Source organism: Calidris pugnax, unplaced genomic scaffold (assembly GCF_001431845.1).
Source record: "Calidris pugnax isolate Ruff unplaced genomic scaffold, ASM143184v1 scaffold38, whole genome shotgun sequence".
In the NCBI taxonomy this organism is placed as follows: domain Eukaryota; kingdom Metazoa; phylum Chordata; class Aves; order Charadriiformes; family Scolopacidae; genus Calidris; species Calidris pugnax.
Window position 1 is genome coordinate 13,888,156 of NW_015090995.1, and position 21,320 is coordinate 13,909,475.

General features: G+C 35.3%; 1 protein-coding gene across 1 annotated transcript in view; it reads left to right on the forward strand.

Moving 5' to 3' along the window:
- Positions 1–21,320, forward strand: part of LOC106895737 (connector enhancer of kinase suppressor of ras 2-like) — a 218,568-nt gene that overhangs the window by 119,316 nt on the left and 77,932 nt on the right. Inside the window, exons 7-9 of the mRNA XM_014955349.1 lie at positions 307–366; positions 5,359–5,427; positions 17,610–17,756. Coding sequence (XP_014810835.1) covers positions 307–366; positions 5,359–5,427; positions 17,610–17,756 — 276 coding nt within the window. The remainder of the gene's footprint in view (positions 1–306; positions 367–5,358; positions 5,428–17,609; positions 17,757–21,320) is intronic.

Genomic DNA, 21,320 nt, shown 5'->3' on the forward strand with positions numbered 1-21,320 from the left:
TCATGGTAAATATTTCAAATGCTGAATAGGAAGGAGCTTTTATGCTGATATTCACTGTTGAATTTGGTCCAAAAAATCTTTGTTTGAAATAATAAAAAGCATTAAGTGAGAAAACGATGCTGTTTATAATAGGTCTTGATACACCTTTGTTTAACTTAGATTTGCACATGTTAACTGACCATGGTTCCTTCCAGTCTGTTGAAAAGTTACGTCCTTAAACTGGAATGAACGTACAATTTTAATTATCAGCAAACATAATTTATTTGTTTCCTACAAATATTAATTACCTTTCTTGCCTTTTTTCAGGGAATGTATATCAAATCAACATATGATGGACTACATGTAATTACAGGAACAACTGAAAATGTAAGCCTTTTTATTCTAAATTACTTTTATCATGCGTACACTTATTTTGGTATATCTGCAATGGTGCATTTTGTAATATGAAAACTTGCTATTTTCTTTATCTTTTCTGTATATATATCATATCACCTTTGTAAAAACTTGAATATGACTAATAACTAACAATATAAAAAAAGGAAAATCTTGCATTTCTGTCCTCAATGATTCTTCCAATACCCCTTTCTAATACTGTTCTTGTTTATGTTCTCTCTGGCACAAAAGTGTTTTCCTTTATATTAAGTGATTTTTTTCTCACGTAAGAGCATCATCATTAGTCTAAAATATTATTTGTTGTATTTAATTTTTGTACTCGAGATAATTCTCTCAGAACATAGGACAGTTCGGGTTCATACTAAAAATAAGAAGTATTTTCCTGTCAACAGAACAGTAGAAATAATATAACAGGGGGAAAAAAATCTGCGTCAGGTGTTTATATTGACTAAAGTAGTCACAAAATTGCAGCTACTGGTAAGCGTGGTTGTCATCTGAGCAGCCCTTAATATCAAGTCAGCTTGCTTTTTGCAGTGAGTAAATATTGTCATACAATGGTGAACACTGTTTTGCTAAGAGTTCTTTGTTTTCTTCTTAGAATGGACGGCAATTTTTTTGTGATTTTTTGTTTGTTTGTATGTGCTAGTTACCAAATTAATTTAAAAAGAATGTTAGAAAAATTAGACTTTTGGAGGTGATGCCTGTCCTAGGATTGACTCACAGAAAATGAGTAGCTTCTGTATGTCTAAGCAATTCAGTAAAAATATATTATAAAATAATTAATTTTAAAATAGTTACTATATCAGCAGTATGGGTAGATGTAAAAAACGTGTAATGAGGAAAGATAACATAAAATATTATATTTTATATCAGACAGATTATAGAATAATCTTTGATAAACCAGAAAGTTTTCAAAGCTAGCAGTAATTACTGACAGGACTAGCACTAAGAAGAGAGAAATTGTAATAAGGAGCAAATAGATTTTGGTACATGAGCAGAAGGGGATGGATGACTTACAACGTTAAGAAAAAAAAGTTAATTAACAATCCAAATGACTGTTGTGTGAAGATGTTCTTTTATGAAAATAACCATTCCTGAAAGAATTGTATTAGGAGAAGGTAAGCACCGTTGTATTTTCATGTTTTCCATCATCTCTAGTAAAAAACCAGAAGAAACCCAGAAAAATGTATTAATTATCTTTTTCATTGTAGTCCCAAAAGCGTTAGGGAAATCTGAACCAAAAGCACACAGAAACGCTGCCGCACATAAATCAGGATGAGTGATCATAGAAACACCAAACAGTGTGACAAGAATAGCAAAGTAGCTTCTAAATGTCCTTCTTGTTACTTAACTTGCAATTCATAATTATAAATTTGAAGAAAGTAAATTGACTTCAACTGCTGCAATCTAATTACTCTGACAAGACTTCATAATAAGACCCATTTCTTCTGTTTGTCATAGAGAGTTTTAGTCACACTGTTTTCATTTAGTCTTGGATCTGTTTAACAGCGTATAGCTGGATAAATTACAAGTTTAGATTTTATAAAGCTAATATTGAAATTAAGTAATGCTGACACCCAAGGAACATAAAATTAGCACTGTGCAGCTCGCCCAAGATGTAAATCCTTGCTGCCATACACCAGTGGTGTGCTGGCCCTTACGGACAGGCTTCATATGTGATATTTTGTTCTGCTTGATTTCTACATATTGAGTAGTACTGCATCATGCAGGTTTTGCCACTCAGTTTTTACACAGTGGAAACCCATGGAAAGCCTGATGATTTGTGTGTCACAATTTGTGAAGAAAATTCTAATGCAAATTAAACGTAAAATTTGTTTGCTTATTTATATTAGTGCCGTTGGCAGCATTTAGAAGTCTAAAAATAACTACACGTGTCTTGGGCCCTGAAACGTATGAATGATCCATCTTGATTATGTTGCAACAGATTTTGTTCATAGGTTGAATTACTCATGCTATAATTAATACATTTTTTACTGTAAATTTAATTCATTTTAGAAATCCAATGTAGTTTGTAGGGAAAATATTTATATATTTATATATTTATATTTAGAATTCAAATTCACAGGAGGAGTTACTAAATTGCCAGCCACTAAAATACTTCTTGATAAGACACCCTAGAAGAAGTTTTTTTTTTTTGCTAAAAGTTTAATCATATGCTAAAATAAAGCAGCTTCAAAGACCTTTAATTTCTGGCATTTCAGCAAATTGATTTTTCATTGCTTCTGAAGGGATAATTGACCTCAGAGCCAGTGTTTAATTTTAAAAGATAATAATTAGCTCAGCCTCATCAAAGTCAGGAAAGGAAGAGAAAGCGTGAGGCCTTTGCTTTTCCAGGTGATGCCAACTGAAGTTGACCATTATGAGTGGTGGTGTTTGCTTCGGTTTCCTGCTTTATCTTTCATTTACCTTTTGAAGTGATCAAGTTTGTATTCACATTGAACTCTAGAAATGTGAGTTGTGAGAGCACTGCGTGAGCAGTGTCTGACTGTTGTGAGCAGTGCCTCAGGAGCATGTCATCAGTGTCTGAGTAGTGTGAGCAGTGTGTGAGTAGTGTCTGAGTAGTGTGTAAAAAGCTTGTGAGCAGTGTCTGATTGTGTGAGTGGTGTGAGCAGTATAGTGTGACGTTTAGTGCGGTGCAAAAGAGGAGTCTGCTAAAATTCTGCAAGTCTCCACTAAAAGGAGAAATTGACACAGGAACCATGTAGTTCTTCACATCATCCTGTAAAGTATGAGGTAAAATCCTGTTTATTTTAGTGCAGAGGGACAGAAGTTGGTATTTGGCTGTAATGACCAGGTAGTTTAGCTCAAGGGCTGGACTCCCCACTGCAGGAGACACACAAGCCCTTACAAAAGAACAACAGAGATCAAACAGGTGAGGAGGTGGATTGTAGCCTGTGTTGGGGAGGTTGGGCAGAGCAGGGTTAGGAATGATAAGCAAGCAGTAGGCTGAAGGTAGAAGCTATGCTTGGAATAGCACCTATAACACACTTGGAATCACTGTCAAATATTGGCTATTAGCCCTATTGGCTTGGTTGTTCTTCCTGATTGAATAATTAATGATGTCGCCTACTATTCTCCAGCAGCTGTGTATCTGCAGAATCTATTGATTAGTCAGCAGGTGCTGACTATTGGAGAGTGATTTGACCTCCTCATAGATGAGTCTCTGTGGCATTTTATTCAGCGATAATTGCAGTCTTTCTCTTCCCAGTGGCTATTTGGGTTTTTGTACCTCCTCCTCTTGTCCTTGTTCCTGTTTTTAATCTCCATCCGCAAGAGGGATGGAAATTATGGATGGGATTTGTGGTTGGTGAAGACTATCCAGCTGAAGAGCTCTTGCCTGTTTCCTGGAGGTTTTGATCGGTATGCAGTGAATTCATGCGTATAAGTTTCTACAAGTCACCTTTTGTTCAGTAAATGTTTTCTTCCTTTGTGTTTGACACCTGGCTCTTGTGTCATGGGCAATTTATGTTATAGGCTGGCTCCAAAAAACATCCATGAACTAAACTAAGCTTTGATAACATAAACCCTTTTCTGCGAGGAACCTGTTAACAGCATTAGCGCTAGACCACTTCCTGTAGCTGCAAGTGGGTCTTTTTTTGCCTTTCGTAGCAGGCTGCTTACTTGGACAGGGAACTTGAACTGTTACTTGAAGTGTATTTTGCTTTAAGTGTTTCTGCATTGTTTGAGATGGGACAATCTGTCCTGTCCTCTCCCTGACTACGTATCCAACAAGTAGAGTAAACATTCGACCTTGTCCAAGTCTCCTGGCTGGTCTACTTCCTTAATAGCTAACTTCCACTGGGATTTATTTCTCAAGGTGGTGTCTCAGCTCTCTAATTCTTTTCTGGTTATTTTCTCTTGAATTTCAAGTTGGTGTACTCTGTCAGTAGAATGTTCTTGTAAGCTAGTGCACAGTGCAAGTAAGTTGCCATGAATTCTCAGTTTTCTACTCCTGAGTATGACTGCTGATCTCCTGCATGCTTTATAGATTTGTCTTACAGACTGAAGATCTGGTTTCATTGAAGCATTTAAAAATAGTCCGCTAAATAGCAGTTGACCATGTTCAAGTGGCTTTTCAATGGGTTTTAGTCCATCTTATGTGATCAGAAGCAGCTACATTTAGAATAAGAGTTCAGTGATCCCAAAATCATGCGAGTGGTATATATGGAGTAATGTGTGTATGTGTTTGTGTGTCTGGATCATAAAACCTTAGAATGGTTTGGGTTAGAAGGGACCTTAAAGATCATCCTGCCATGTGCAGGAACACCTTCCACTGGACCAGGTTGCTCAAAGACCCATCCAGCCTGGCATTGAACACTTTGAGAGAGATAAATATATAAAATGTCCTGAAGAGCTAGTCTGTCACAGACATTATCCATTTGTAAATTGCCACTTTCTGTGTTCAGATGGTTAATCTAGTACTGTCTTGGAAGTGCTTGAGCTGTAGTGTCTTTGCAGAGTTTCTTCAGTGCACTTGAGCAGTAAAACTACTATATAAAGGACTATGAGACCTGCTTTTCTGTTACATGCGTGGTTGGCTCAGCCCTGTCCCTGACCATTGCAGTGGGCTCAGTATTTATTGACTTAATAGATTTGCTTCTATGTAATGTAAATTCACTTGGTGTATTCCCAGCAAGATTGAGACTGCTCATGTTCCCTGGGGAGGCAAAGAAGCTGGAATAGTTCAACCAGTTAAAAAGGCTGTTCGTCACTAATGGAAGTGGGATTCCAGATTACTTCATGGAATTGCCATCTGTAACCAGGAAAAATGTGGTTCCTTATAAAAATAGTTTTTATAAATATGACAAGTTGTTATTTGATAACAGCAATACTTATCTGGAGACGGCTTTCTTGTTTCCTTCAACATTTGTTGCTTTAATTCCTGCTCTTCCCTTCCTTCTCCACAACCCCTGTGGGAAGTTAATTCTTCTCTCTTGTCCTTAGTCTCCTGCTGATCAGTGTAAGAAGATCCATGCTGGTGATGAGGTGATCCAGGTCAACCATCAAACTGTGGTAAGTAGTTTGGAAATTGTGCTCTGCAGGCTTTGCCTATTCCCACTACTGAAAAGGTAAAAGTTCTTCTTGGAAGGTAACTCTGCCAAACTAGATTATTATTTATGTCTTTTAAAATGTCATAAACACTGCTTATGCTTAATAAGAAAAGGCACAAGTTGAGTCAGTAACCAACCCAGAAGGATTAAGCTAAATTTACATTTTGCATGGCTGCTGCTCAGCATCATACTCTTTCTGTAAGGACATCCCAGAATATTTCATTGAAGTTCTTAGACTTTTCTTTATGGATGCGCCAGCTAGTTTAACTTTTTCTCTTAAATGGAATACTACATTCTCTTTAATATGGCATTCAGATTAAAAATGCAGCAGTGCCGTAACAGCCATAGATTCTGAATCTGTTGGAGGGGGGAAACAAAAATGATTAAAGTGTTGATGGAAATCTGTCAGATTTTGCTTTTGTGCATTCTGTTATGCAGATTAATTTTTAAACAGATGAGCAGTTTTATAAGCTTAGTGGAACTATTAGTCTGTTTAAAATCATGGATTTTGTCCCACTACTATCTTAAGTCATAGGGACTGTCCTGCTTAAAAAAAAAATAATAAAATTTTATGTTGCAGCAGAATGGAAACAGTATTACTGTATTACTGGAACTACAGGTGAAAGGAACGTTTGCATTTATGACTTACTAGGCATGAGTAGCATTGTGACAATAGTGATGGTAACTTCCTAAAGTGCTTATAGTTTAATGATTTAACTTTGTCTTGCTGAACAGCATCTCCAAACACAGCAGAAGCAAGATTAAGAGATCTCTTTCTGTCTGTCATTTGTGTGAGATGGAAATAAGAAAGTCTGCCTATTAAAGTCTTATGATTAGAGAGCAAATATTTTCTCTTGAAAAGAATTATAACTTATTCATTTAGACTTTAAATGTTAATGCAGCATGCAGCTCTATCTATATTAGAGAGGTTCTGTGAGTTGTCATAGTTACAAGTTGAAATACGCATTAGACTGGTTTTCTCCATCAAACATACTCTTCAAGGGACAGACCTAATTTAATCTTTCCTCCCATAGGTGAAATCCTCTCTTTCAACTACTCAAGAATTGGCTTTCTGGATAGCAGCCAGAATCTATGTGTGTTATTGCAACAGGCCCGAGGTGTTTGATGCTTGGAATCCCTTTCCAGCTAAGGGCACAGTACCAACAGCTGAGTCGTAGCATAAAATACCTTTTCCTAAAAAAAGCCCACTATTAATTATTCTATTCCGAAGTTTATAATAAGCTAAGAAAAGAGATAAATGGCAAGCTATTTCTTTCAGAATTTTTTTCTTCCTTTGAGATGCTTGGGAAAGTCTCACTCTGTCTTCACTATGGCTTTGGAAAGTCGGACAGTAATATTGAGTATTTGCATGTTTCAGAGGTATATGTCCAACCCCCTTCCCTTTGTGGATCGGAAGCTTTAATATTTTTAGTGTCCCTTTGATCTTCAAGTGTGCCCTTTAAGTCTTGCTGCAAACTACACTTAGCTCTGTTCCTTCTTCACCCCAGTTATCACAAATTGTCATGATCGATATCATGCTTATAATTACCATTATTTCCATTAGTGGACTAGAATAATTCAGAGGCAACAGCTCATTAAATTTCCATGTAATCAATATTTTAATACCAGCAAGACCAGCTCATAAAATGAGGTGTAATCCATTTGAAATTAATAACTGGGAGGGGCAGCTGAGTAACCTTGCGAAAGAAGGCTTGTGTATCTGTGATGGGCTTAAGGGTTTTCCAGAGCTGTAAACTGTTGCTCACCAAGTAGAGGAGCAGGAATTTGTGCCTGCAGAGTCCTTGCTAGAACCCACTTCCTCATGCCAACCTTTGACTCCACAGCTTAGCAGAAGCAAGCATTAGTAGAAGTAAAATTGTAAAAGAGAAAAATATAAAGCAGTTTGAAATTACACCTGGCCAAAGTGTGCTTGTTCAGCTGCTTTGTACTTCTTGCTTCTCTCACAATATTCTCTAGGCTTTTTTCTTGCCTGGTACTTGGTAGTGGAGTTTCCACCATTAGTTTGGTTTCTGGATTAAATACTTGCTTCTTTTTGCAAAAAAATATATTCAATATTTTATCCACTTTTTAAAGTCAAATGTCACATATTTGTTCCCTCTAAAATAAAATGGCAGGAAAAGTTTGCATTGATTTGTAACAAGTTATGATGGCTTGCATTTTCCCATTACCTTTTCCTGGAGCGGAAAGAAGCAGAGTGTGTGTTTATTTCTGTGATATATCAAAATATTAAATTTATTTGGTGTGAAGTATTTACCATTGCCCTGTGAAAAGGCAAATTATTACATTTAGTGTCCTAAATACTTCCTGGGTTGATAGAGAATTTTCAAGATAGTTAAAACATTATTTACAATTTATGTATGTGGTGAAATCCACGGCCTCCACTCTCATGTTAGTTTTCCACAGAGACTCCACTTAAGGCATTAAAAGCCTAGGTGATAAAAATATAGGTGTTAGTATTAGTTCTCACTCCTACTTCAGCTGTTCAGTGGTAAGGGAGGTTCCATGCTTTCATAAAATGTATACTTGTGTTAAGTTATGATATGTAAAAAATGCAGAAATACACTTTCTTCAGAGATTTGTATGCTTCAGAGATTCTGCATCCCACAGGTTTTATCTTTGTCCTTATCTTTCTTAAGATTGAAGTCTCTATAGCATTTTGGTAATCTATCAAATATAAATCCCGTTCAACACAATGTGCTTTGAAAGAATCTATTCTGAAGATGATTAGATTTAGTAATTTTTTTTCTTGCCACTAGTGAAAATAGTTTCCTAATTAGAGAAAGTATGCATCTCTTTTAATAGATTCCAGTCCTATAACTTAGTACTGGCATCATTTGATCTGATTTTGACTGAACTAGGCCAATGTATTTTCTAGATAAATTCATATTCGCTCATTTCATAAGACTATTTGAGGTTTAAAACTTTCATCAATGTTCCCACAACCTGTAATAAATTGTTCCGGTAGTTAATTATTCTCATTGCTGGGGGAAAAAGTCATGTTATTTGTAGTCTACGTTTGTCTGGCACAAGCTTCCAGTCCTTTGATCTTGATATATTTTTATCTATTAGATTGGAGCGCAGGTTTCTCATTTAGGTGTTTTCAGGATGCAATCAAATTACCTTTTCACTTTTTTCTGATGAGCTAGATAATTTGAGCACTTCCAGTTTGTCATCCTAATGCATGACCCTCCTCAACAACCTCTTTAATTTCCCAACTTTAGCACTTTGCATATTTAACATTGAGTTACAGAGCTGTGCAGTGAAAGCATTCATTCATGGGCAGGGCAGTACTCCTGCGCTAAAATAGTACAGATGAGACTACGTGAAGGTAGCCATTACCAACTAGGTGTTTACTCTTTTTAAAAGGCTTCTCTTTTTAATTCATACATAGGCAGAAACGAAACAAAGAGGACACTTTTATTTGATTTTTTTTTTCCCTTTAAAAACAAAACTGTAATTTCAATTTAAGCTTGACTCTCATCAGGAAGTCCAATTTAAGAGAATAAGTATTATCTCTTTTGAAACTGAGAGAGGAGTAAGCTTTTAAACAGGTTTAAGAAGATGCAGACTTGGAAATAGTTGTGCTGTCCCTCCATTGGAGTGGAGTCAGCACAGATAACAGCATTTCTAATCCTGGAGGCATTTCTCTGGGGTTGTATAGTGATAGCAGAGGATTAAGTATGCTGACAATGTCAGTCCATTGATTTGCTGGATGAGTGGAGTTAAGGATTTTGGGATTGATGTGGCTAGAATATTTTGGCTGTGTGTTTTCTAAACCAGTTTTATTACCTACAATTAATATGCTCATATAAAGCATCTTCTGTATTAAGTAGGAAATACTAGATATCTGGGGGGTAGCTATATTCATGCTCTCATTTGTATTTTTCCCTTGAAACTAGTTACATAACAAATACATTAAATATATTAAGAATATAAACCCACTTGTTTTACTTTACTTTTCAAATAACTTTTAAATGCAGCTACGAGATTTGGTTAGTTTTCTTTTTTTAAAAAAAAAGAGTTGAGAAAGTATCAAAGAAAAGCAGCTAACAAATTATATAACGCAACAATTGAAAGAGTTAGAAATAAAAGACTTACTATGTGGAATCTGGCCTAGCCAAGGAACACTCTGTAATACAATTATAAAGATCAAAGAAAAAATAATAGTACTTTAGGCAAGAAATTAATTAAATCAGGCGATTCACCACTGGCTGTTAAGATCATTTAATCATTATCCAGTTTTCTGATTTGCTTTTCTGCTTGTCCTTCTTGCTTATTAGTTTTTAATAAAACAGCATAAGAAAATTTAAAAGTTAAGTTACACATTCTAAGTTACTGCCACACCAACTCTTTATTGTTCCTTATAGTAACAACAGGCACTAGTTCTGCCAGTGCCTTGTCGATTTTTACTTCCTCTCTTATAAAATCATACACGATTGCTGAATATACCACTGCACATTTATTTCCTTGTAAAATTAATAAATACACCCTAGGTTGTATGGATAGTGTATTTTCTGCTGCTTAGTTGAAATAGCAAATTTCATATTGTCTGTTTTTTTCTTAAGTTGTTTTATATATGAGACGATTCTTTAGTCAGAGAATTGGGACTATCATGCAGTGAAAATGGGGTAGAATTGAAGCTAAGGCAGTCACTAGCCAAGAAACACGTTTCTTTCAATTTTCCATAGCAAGGATAGTATCAAACATAGAGCAAAGAGAAGAAAATCAGTCATAACATATATACATATTCATGATGATATTCAAGGTTGGATAATTTAATGCCAAATCATCTGCATCTCAGTTTACTGAAGAGACTGAAACTTTAAATTGCAAGTCCCTGAGCAAGTATTTTTAATGAATTGTGTGCTTCAGGACAACATCGTACACTGGAGAAATGTGATAAGGCACAACTTAAAGTCAGTACTATGCAAGATTTTGTAGGTGATTTAGAGAGGAAAGGATAACTAAGGACATGAAGGAAAATGGCATGTTAAGTGAAATGCAGCATAGATTTATGAAAAGCAAATTGTGTTGATGTTCTACCTTTGACAGTTTTTCAGACAACAGAAATATTGCAGATCCAAAAGATATTGATCTAGCTGTCTGACCACCTGTAAAATATTTGATCTACTTCTGTATAGAAAAGTGTTTGATAAACGAGGGAAAACTGACTTTTCAGAAAACTGAAAACTTTTTTTTTTGAGCATTAGAATTTGAAGGTCATTTAACAGGACAGAGAGCAATAATAATGCTTTTAGGAATTCCTGCTGAAAGCTATATGTTACTCAGGAGCAACTGGCAAGACTCCAGAAGTCAGAATGTAGTAATTAAGCTCAAATCAACTGAGCTCCATAGAGGTGATGTGACTGAAAAAGGCAAAGATGAACTTGGAATGAATCAGGAACATGTTTCCAGGAGAAGCAGAGTTGCCATTGTCTCAATATTGATAATATCTTGTCTGAAATACAGGTCATTTACAGTTCTCAAAGGTGTGAAGATACATGTGAACATTAAAAAAAAAAAGTAATGCATAAATAGGAAAATGTATCTTCTGTCTCATATGAAGAGAATTTTTATAAGGATTTCAATTCAGTTAACCCAGCCAGCTTGGTGTGAGACAGAATTCCTCTTTATTAAGAGGCCAAGGCTATAAAGACCAGAAAGAGAAAGAACTCTTTAAGGTAAAAAACAATGTTGTGCAAGAGCAGGCATCCATAAAACATCTGTAAGTAAATCTGTGGTAGAATTTAAAAGATCTGCCTGAGATGGTGGTTGAAGAACTGATGAAAATGCTTGTTAGAATTGCCTGCAGCTTTGTAGAAGAGTAAACAAATGGCTGTTGTAGCCTAGAAGGGCTCCTTCAGTTCTAACACCTTTGCTTTGCTGGGAAAGGTGTTTGTTCTGTTATCTCTAAATAGCTGTTCTTTTTAACTAATGTAGTTGCATTTTCATACTTGATGAGGTTATCCTTTGGAATGGTGGATGCCTTGTAAATACCCAATTAGCAGCCTGATACCCTTTCATACTGTTCATTGTTAAATTACAGACTTTTTCAAGATTACATACATTGTCATATTTTCAAAATTACATATGTTGTCAAGAGACCTGGCACAACAAAATAATTACAGCACTAATTTATCAGTGTTAAGGTATTTATTGAAGCAATATAGTATATTTATTGAATTGTAAATTTGAGTCTTAACGAGAGCTGATTTTAGATGAAGGTAAATCTGTAAGTGTAGTGCCAGGTCACACCGTCTGTGTTTCAGCACGCTGTGTGGAGTGAAATACAAGTAGGAACAGGAAAGATAAAAACTGAAGGGGAGATGTCATGAGAAATACTTCTTTCTCTGAAAGATGTCATTCTGTTTGCAAACAAATTGGCACATGTTACTTACTCGCAGGTTTCTGCCATTCCAAAAGTCATGTCTTCCAGTTGCCAATTTTGCAGCTTCTTGGAATCTTGCTGTATTTCTCTATTAGTTAATGAAAATAACTATGTAAGATGATGGGAGATCATTTGTTTTTCCATCATTAATTATCATTAGTAACGGTTAGGATATTAAGAGTGAATCAGCTACAGGTGTAATGATGAGCGTCCCATTCAGTGACACAAAGTAGTCTTATGGTCTTCCAACACACTCTTTTCTAATAATAATTTCTGATTTCCATGTTAATAAAAAAAAAATTTGCTTGATTAATTCCCTAAGTGAGCAAAATGAATTATAGGCTTAAAATACGAAGGGATGATAGTCTGTTTCCTTAAAAAAATGTTCAGTTTACACAAGCCACTTTTTTTTTTTTTTTCCCCTCTTAAATGCAAATATGAAGAGGGGTCATACTCTTGAGGTTCAAGTAAGTATCCAGATGGCTTTGCTTATGTGTTTGAAGAGCCTTGAGGGGAAACATCTGTCCTGGTTCATGTAAGGGTTACTGCAGTCAAAGCAGAATTACTTGTTTTCAGGTGGTGACCAATATAGTATGTTCTAAATATTTAGAAAATATTATTCTGTACAATTGGTTTCCAGATCAAATGGCTGACAAGGTAGTTCTTAAATTCCTGTTTAGTTAACGCTCTGTCTCTCTCCATCCTAGGTAAAATGAAAGCTGGCATATGATACAGTAAGCAGAATATGCACAAGTCTCACAAGCAAATTAAGGTGTAACCTGCCTTCCTTCTGTGAGGTGCACTCTGTAATTTTGTATTTCTTAGAACATTTTCATTCTTCAGACTCCTGATAGATTTTTAGGTCTTGATAAGGCAGTGAAGGAACTGAGGAACCACACTTCTGCTTATCCTCCGAAAAGCAGAGAAAAGAATATTCTCTCCGCTCTGCATTCCTAGTTCCACTGTCCAAGCTGTGTCTTCTGACTTTGTGCCATAACGAGTATGTATAATGTTTTGAAGAAATTGGCATGGAGCTGAGTAAATTGTGGTGGTTTTGACTACTGGAATCCTTTGATAAACTGCATCATGTTCAACAGTCCAGCTGTTTTTTCAGTTTCTTTTAATAGACAAATATATCATGCACCTAATGCCTGTGCAGTCATCCACAAATGCACCAGTTTGTGTTTTCTTCAGTCTCTTTTTTTTTTTTGCCTGTAACATGACAAATTTTTTCTATAGTGGTGTTTGGTTTTTTTTTCCATACAGATTATTAATGAGTCATCACTGGCGAGGTAGCCTTTATTTTATAAAAGGAGAAAAGGGGCTTGTGCAGCATGAGCAAAGTTTGGATTTATAAAAATGCCGAAGTACCTATTGCTGGTAGTATTAATTCCAAATTCCATTCATAGAAATCTAGATCATCTAAATGAGAAAGAACAAAGTCAGCATAGGAGGACTCTAAAGATGTTGAAGAACTAGAGAAGAAAGTAGTTCATTGTAGGTCAAGGAAAGTGAGTTATGTTTTTCTGAACATACTGCTTATGCAGTCCCAGCTACAAAATTATCAGGCTTTAGGTACACAAAATTACTACAGCATTGTGGGTATTTAAATCATTATACTTTTGTGGTAAAGAATTTTATATCGTTGGGATTAATATTTTTGGAACTATTATTTTTAAAGTTACTATATTTTGCAATTTCCACTAATTATCAGGCTTGTACTTTCTATGAGGAAACTAACAAATCCTTAAACATAAACAAGAGTATACATTTATTTTTCCCCCCTAGAGTCCTTCTTGCCACACTGAGGATACACAAACCAATAAAAATTATTGATTAGAGTGATCCTAAGTGCAAACCACCAAAATCTTAAGCTTCTGCCTTTTATCATTTTCAGTGAGTTATTTTGCATTCTTCTAGGTTTCTTCTATATTTAGCATCTAAATTAAAAAAAAAAGAATAATTTTTTTTTTGCTAAAATTAAGAATCAATGATTTTAAGCCAGTGTGAAAGTTTCTGTGACTCTAATCTTTTTACAGACTCTATGCATGTCACTGTGGTAGCAACTCTCATTACTGGCATCTGACACTGTTGTTTTTTTTTCCTTTGAGTTATGAAGTAAGGCAAGAGCAGGCATGTGACTTTCCACATTCTAGGTTTTGTAGGACCAGCTTATAAAGACATTAAAAATAGTGCACTGTATTTCAGTACGCAAATATATTTTGCAGAGTGCACAATGACTGTGCTGTGCAAAGATGACATAATGATGTCCTGATATTGATTTGAATGTAATGGGTATCCTAATTGCGCCAATTTCACTTGTTCAGGAAAATAAGTGAAGTATTACATTATTCTTTTTTTCCTTCATTAGTCCAATTTTAATGTTTACTTTCCATACTGAGTGAAATATTATCTGATTATCTGAATGTATATGATAAAAATCTTAAAGGAGCAAAATACCCTTTTTCCTGAATGTGTCTTACCATAGCTAGAAGCTAGTAATTGCTATTAAAGAATGATTCTTTAAGAATAAATGTCAAAATCTATCTCAAGGACTGGAATTCAACTAAGATTTTTAATCCACTTTAATGACTTCTATTTTTTCAAAGATATTTTTAGTAATACAATTTATAATAACATGTCCAAATTCCTAAGAGCTTTTTATCATAGCCTAGTAGTAATGACTGCAGACTGTTCTCTAATAGATCTTGGTTTTTAATGGTTTTGTCATTAAGGATCTCATTGGAATAATTTATCATTAACTTAATTATTTATCATTCTTTTCTAAAAGGAGCTCATGGAACTCTAAAGATTTCAGCATTCTGAAAATTACATCAATCTGTAAAAATCAGAAATAGCACATTTTTAATTCTATGGCTGAGTTAAAAAATATGGCCTCTGTCATTTTATAAACAAAGCACAAATACAAGAGTTTGTTTGGAATGCAAGTTGACGTATTTGCATTTGTTTGGCTGTGGCCTGCATATCGTTACTATCACTTTCTGGTTTCCTGTGGCCAGTGCATTTTTAGAAAGTTTTCAATAGAACAGCAACATTAAAAATAGAACAGAACTTCAAAAAGCTATTAAAATCCTTTTTAGAATTATGACACATACTCCAGTTCTTTCCAAGTGTGCTCTTCACCTTTGGGATCCCGGCTTCAGCCCACTGTGGAGACAGGCTAGAACCTTGCAGTTTATATCTTAACTTCTCTTCAGCCTTATAAAGGGTTTTTAATTGAAATCTCTTTAAGGTTGTCTTTATTATTTTCCTTCCACCTCCGTGTGCAATCAGATATTATCTTCCTCTAAGAGGAAGTAATTATAAACTATACCTGATATAATATGGTGATATATGTAGAGGGCTGTGATTCTGAACACATGAATTTTTTTCTCTCTCTCTCTTTTTTTTTTTTTTTTTTCAATAGCAGAATACACACTTTGGTAAGAAGAGCAATGGAGATTTAAGCGTTATAGTGAACTCTGAGAGGTCAAAAAGCATAGCAAATATAGTGGCACTTAATGCTTGCATGGACTTGTTCAGTTACTGCTCTTGTATTCCTTAAGCTTTTCATTCTCGTGTGTTCCCTTTAAGGCTGCTGCAGTTTGGCCTCGCTAAAGTTGTGTCTGGGGAGAACTGCTCTATGAGCACAGCATTCCAGTGCCTGCTCAGTGCACGGCAGCTTGACACTAGGGCTTAAGACTTGTGGTAGTTACAACACCTGTGACAGTCTTTACTATGGTCATTTATTGCTACTGTAAAAGTCTGCCATGTTTGGAATAGCAAATGGAGGGAAGTGCTTAATACAGGCATTTTCCAAGGTGCTGGTGGCTCAGCTTTTCTATGAAAGAAATTCACTTAAGTAATGTTTTTTAAAAGGGCTCAATATTTAAAAGGGTAAGTGGAGAACGTGTCCTGCACCTATTCGCTTTCTTTGAGTGGCAAATCTAGAAATTGTGTGTGAACAGAAGATGCAAGTAAGTAAGGCTACGAGAATCCTCCAAAGTCTTACCTAGAAGTACTTAGGCCTTGCTGTGTCCCAGAGGTGAATGGAAACCACTGACCTAATTGTCACTTGCGGGTGGTTACTCCCTCAAGTAATTCCTTTCTAGGTAGGCTTGCTCTTGTAATTTGAGTTACTTCAGCAAGATCCTTAGTATACTTCCAAAAAATAACAAGATGAGACTAAATGGAGGCAATAGCTTAGCCCTTGGGAGCCAGTGCTAAGGTTAGGGGTGAGTAGCTGTTGTGGCTTGGGCTGTTAATTTCCCAGAATTAGAAGAGGCTTAACTGAAAAGAAGAAATACTGAAAAGAAAATGGGTTCTGTTTTATCTCAAACCAGGACATTAACTAGGAGTCTGCTTTAGCTGAACCATTGTTCTGACACCAGTGAAAGAGACAAATTTCAAAATTTTGGTGTTAAGTCTAGTTATCTAGATGAGGTCACCAGTATATTGGCAAAAAATACAAGCTTTAGAAGTGAATGTTAGCAAATCCTACAGGCACTGCAATGTATTTCTGTTTCTCAGTACTAATTTGGGCATTACATAGGATAAATTTTTTGAGACCGTAATATTAAAGACACTTCTTCAGTAGTAGTATTACTCGGGAAACAGGGCAAACCAACTTTAATGATAATTCATGGTGAAATGCTAAGTGGTAGGAATTTCTTATTTTATTCATGGTGAACAAGTAATACATCAGCTGCATATAGGAAGGGCAGAAGGATTGCTGAATGGAGCCAAATTGATTCTCTTATTCAAACTAGTACAATTCCACTGATTTCAGTGGTGTAACTTGAAAGAAGATCGGTTGAGGTTCAGAAAAAATTTGAATTTTTATCAATTTCCCTTTCAGTTGTGAATTTACATATCTTACTGTTTTGATACCCTTTTTTGTTGGTTTTTTTCTTATGTGTCTGTGGAAATACAGATAGAAATTCAGCAGCACTTAAATGTTTACTAAATGTAAGAAACTACTTTATCATAAACATCTTTATATGCTGTCATTTATATTATTATTCAATTTTAAAACTTCTTCAACCATTCAGTATAATAGGGTAGTGTAAACATTCATTTAAAAAAAAAATCCCATAAAAATATTTTTTCTGTTTTAAAGTATAAATGGTTCATGGTAAATTCATACTTAAATAATCAAGAAGATTAAGAAATGTCTCTAAGTAGCTTTTTGTGAGCGGCACATATAAAATTCTTTCAGTACTCATGTTATTCTTTTTATGGTTATGTTTACAGTTTATAGTAACTTGAATTACTCAGCTCTATCCAGGGACTGTACAGCTAAATCAAATAAATGATCATTTATCTTCAGTTAGGCTCCTCAAGCTGTTACATATATGTTTCATCTGTTGCTATAGCATAGTCTGTCTTCCTCTTCAGCAGTGAATGTTTCAACTAAGGATTCAGATGGAAATTATTTCATGATTTCTAGTCCTTATCACTTCATTCAAAATGTACAGTGATCTCACAAATTGCTAAAAGGGAGATTGTTCACTTTTGCTTTATTTTGTTGAGAAATGTAGCAAAAGAAAAAAATAACAATCCAGCTTCAGCAGCATCGTTTCAGTCCAACAGAAGTAATCAAGCACAGTTTGTAAAAACTGCTTATGTTTGCAAAGAGTAGGCTGTAATAGACCTTTTCAGTTAATAGAAGACTTCCTTCACATTTGAAGTTAAACGGAAAGCTTTCAAAATTCAATTATGGAATTTTTCCTTAGGTTGGCTGGCAGTTAAAGAACCTAGTAAATGCATTGCGGGAAGACCCAAATGGAGTGATTTTAACCTTGAAAAAACGTCCTCAGAATACCCTGGTTTCTGCTCCTGCTCTTCTGAAGAATGTGAGGTGGAAGCCTCTTGCGCTTCAGGTAAGAAGGCTGCTGCAGTGCTGCAGGTGGTAAATCCTTTATTCAATGGAAAACATTAGAATCTTTACTTCCAGTGAAAGCAACAGGAGCCTCTAAAAAGTCCCAGATTCCTCTGAAATAGTGTGCTAAGTTGCTAAATTTGTGTGGCAATACTGTAAGTGTCAGTAAGATTGTTTTCCTCTTTTTTTTTTCTTTCTTTTTTTTTTTTTTTTTTTTTATTTTGTGAAGTTGGGAGCCACAGGAATTCATGGAAGGGAGGAATATCTACAGATAGTATTACTGAAGATCAAGGCAGCCTAAGGTTCAGTAGCTTTCTTTGACCGGCAAAGGCAACATTGCCCCCATTTCCATTATTTCACAGCCTGTCAAAACTACTTGTTTGGAATCGAGTGTGTCAGACCATTTAAATTTCAGGAAAAGTCTTCTGTTCTACATCTCATCAAGTTTGAGTTTTTTGGTAGCAATGCTAATTTAACCATTGATATTTTCTGCATACTTATTCCTTGAAAACCTGTTGACATGAAAAAAATTGATTGTGAACATCACAGTTGGTTCTTCCTACAGCATCAATGTACATAGTAGAAACTGACTCAAGGTAGAAAGGCTGAACTCAAAATTTCATTATTAAAGGAATGTTTTTTGAGTAAGTTAGTAACTGTTAATGTTTATCTTTGATACTGTGTAATGTTCTGTAATAAGCTTATGTACTTTCATGATGTGGAAGCTTCACAGAGTTGTTTTGTTTGGATCATGTGATACATTAATGTGTTTCTGAATAATTTTTAAATTAACAAAACAAAGCAAACCCTTCAAGCCTATGCAGCCAAATTTCCTTCCTGCCTGGCACTTGCTGAATCTTTCATTCCTCAGAGTGCCTAAATCCTATGCAGCTGCTTCACTTCAGGAGTTTGTGTAATTCTTGCAGCTCAGGAGTGCTGATGGGTTTAGTTCCATCTTTCCTTTCTCTGTGACTACCTTGGGGGGAGATGGAAGGGGTGTTGTGACACCCAGAGGAGATTCTGAACTCTTCACATTTTTCTGTTGTAAGGATGCAGGAATAATACTCTTTGCTCTAGTAAGATGATTGTGTATCTACTTGTGAACTTCATATGAAGCCTCCAGGGGCAGCAAAATGGAAAAGGCATTTGCAACAGGTCTTTAGAGATCCTCTCTTTATATTGGTGTATTAAAGAATCATCATTCACAAGCAGCGCTAGTTCTGGAAGTTTTCTCATTGTGAAAACAATATGTACTGTATACATGGCACTTTATTTTCCACAAAACATGCCATCCTTTGTCTTGGTAGCCAAATAAGTGAAAATGCACCAAGCTATTTTTGTGGAATTATCAACAGTTTCTATTTCTGTGATGTGTTCTCTCCTGAAGACCCAGAACACAAGAGGCCCAGAGGATCAAAGGGTGCTTTAAGCGTCATCCTCACTAAGATGTATTTCTTCTATATTACTGAGTAGTGCGGTGAGGGATTTAAGAACAAATATAAATCACTTCGGGAAATAAAAAGAGCGTTGCCAATGTTACTTCTTAACAGTATATTCTGATACAAGATGTTGAAAACCCTCTTTAGGTCGTCTTAGCATCTTCAGGTCTTCTTTATTCTTCACGCCACGGAGGCAAGCTCCGGTATTAGGACCTGGATACATTTCAGGATGCAGTTTTGGGGTTTGTCTGTTTCCTACAGTTCTCACCTGGATCTAGTATTATTTATTGTTGTCATTAATGACTTGGAACAAGCATGATTAAATTTCAATATGTTACTAAACCTTGTGTTTCCTGGGCAGCTGACATAACAGCTTGATGCTGCTGGAAAGCAGTGATCTCACTTCCCTCTCCCTGCTCTTGGCTGCAGAATGTCCTCGCCTTTGTTTGACTTTGGCATTTTTCAGACTCTCTAGATCCATTTAATTAGTTGAATTGGTAGGAAGGCTTCTGGTTTTGTGTATTTGTTTTTCTGGAGTTTTATAGCACTAATGGATTAAATTGGCTCCCATAGAACAGAGGCTATTGACAGACTTTCAAAAATAAGCACAATATATTCAATATAAACGGAAGGTTTTCTACTTAGACAAAAGTAACCAGCTGCATGAATGTAGGATATGGAATGACCACTTAAGCAACAATCTGTAGAAAAAGATCTTAGTTGAAATAGATCAAAACTGAAAAAAATCCTCAGCAGGTGTTTGACTGTCACAAAAAAAGGGTACTGTATACGGAAGTGTTATATTTTATGGTGTTGCATATATGGATCCACATATATTGCTCTGCATGGATACATATAAGTAACACACCATGAAAATAACACATGCAGAGTAATTCTTCCATCCTGACTTAGTGTTGGTAAAAAGCAAAACAAAAGCAGTACATAATTGGGGAAGGAACAAAGGAAGTACGATTTAAGAACTTGAAATTCAGAGGCCAGCAATAACATTTGTGAACTCAGGCTGGTGTGCAGCAGTAATTTTTAAAATAAATTTTTTCATGTTGTCTAATATTGCGTAAGACACTTATAGGTGTTATTAATAATATTTTCATAATAATTATGTTTAAAATTTTACTGCATGATTTATGAATTATTAATGATACAGAATTTGTGAATCCTTATAATATTTATTTCTTCGTTTTGTAGTATTCCTTCACTTTATATAGTTTCCCTTGATGCTTAATTAAAAAAAGCAGAATGTTAACCTGTGCCAAGGTTCTATGCTACAGTTACCTTTGTGAGACAACGTATCAGTCATACCATTTTCTTATTTTGTCTCTAGTTGGCATTAAATGATATTAGAAGACTATTTTTTTTAAAAAAAAATTGTCCCACTCAAAATAAAATGGTTCTTTCATCTGCAACGGCAAATAATGCTCTGTTTTATATAAAAATGAGCACACTGGCAAGTGCATTGAAATAAATTCAAACATTTATTGTATTTTTTTTCTTTTTATTTGCAGAAATTTTCTAATTGGAATAATCCTTCCTGTAACAACTGCTTGATTCAGAACATTAAACTTTTTATTATTTAGCTTGAGATATAGAATCTGTCAGCTGGTGATAGCTGGAGTGGAGTAAAGCTTACATCAACAGGGACAATTTTGTAATAATTTTTACCTATTAGAAAATAGATGTTATGCTGAGAATAATTCTGGTGAAGTAGCTCATTTCAGATTTTAAAAAAGATTAATTTGGAGAGATGTTGTTTTATATGAAACAGATGCTTGTAGGAGGAAAATAGGAAAATAGCAAGTTGATGTGTACCACTTCTCATTCACCACTTGAGTTAGGTTGGAGTTCATGGTTTGGTTACTGTACCCTGACAGAATTCTCAGATGAACTCTGAAATTATTTCCTGCGCATTTGCTTTACTGTCTTAGTGAGAAACATCTTGGGCAAGGGAAGACTTGTAACAAGCAGCAAATAAAAAAGTTGTGTTCTGTTCTCTAAAGTGTCTTGTATCAGAGGACATGATGAATTTTCTTTTCATCTTAATGCCGCTCATGCTTTTATTGACTTCTGTCTTACTTATATGTATTTCATTGTATTCTTTTGCTCTGAGG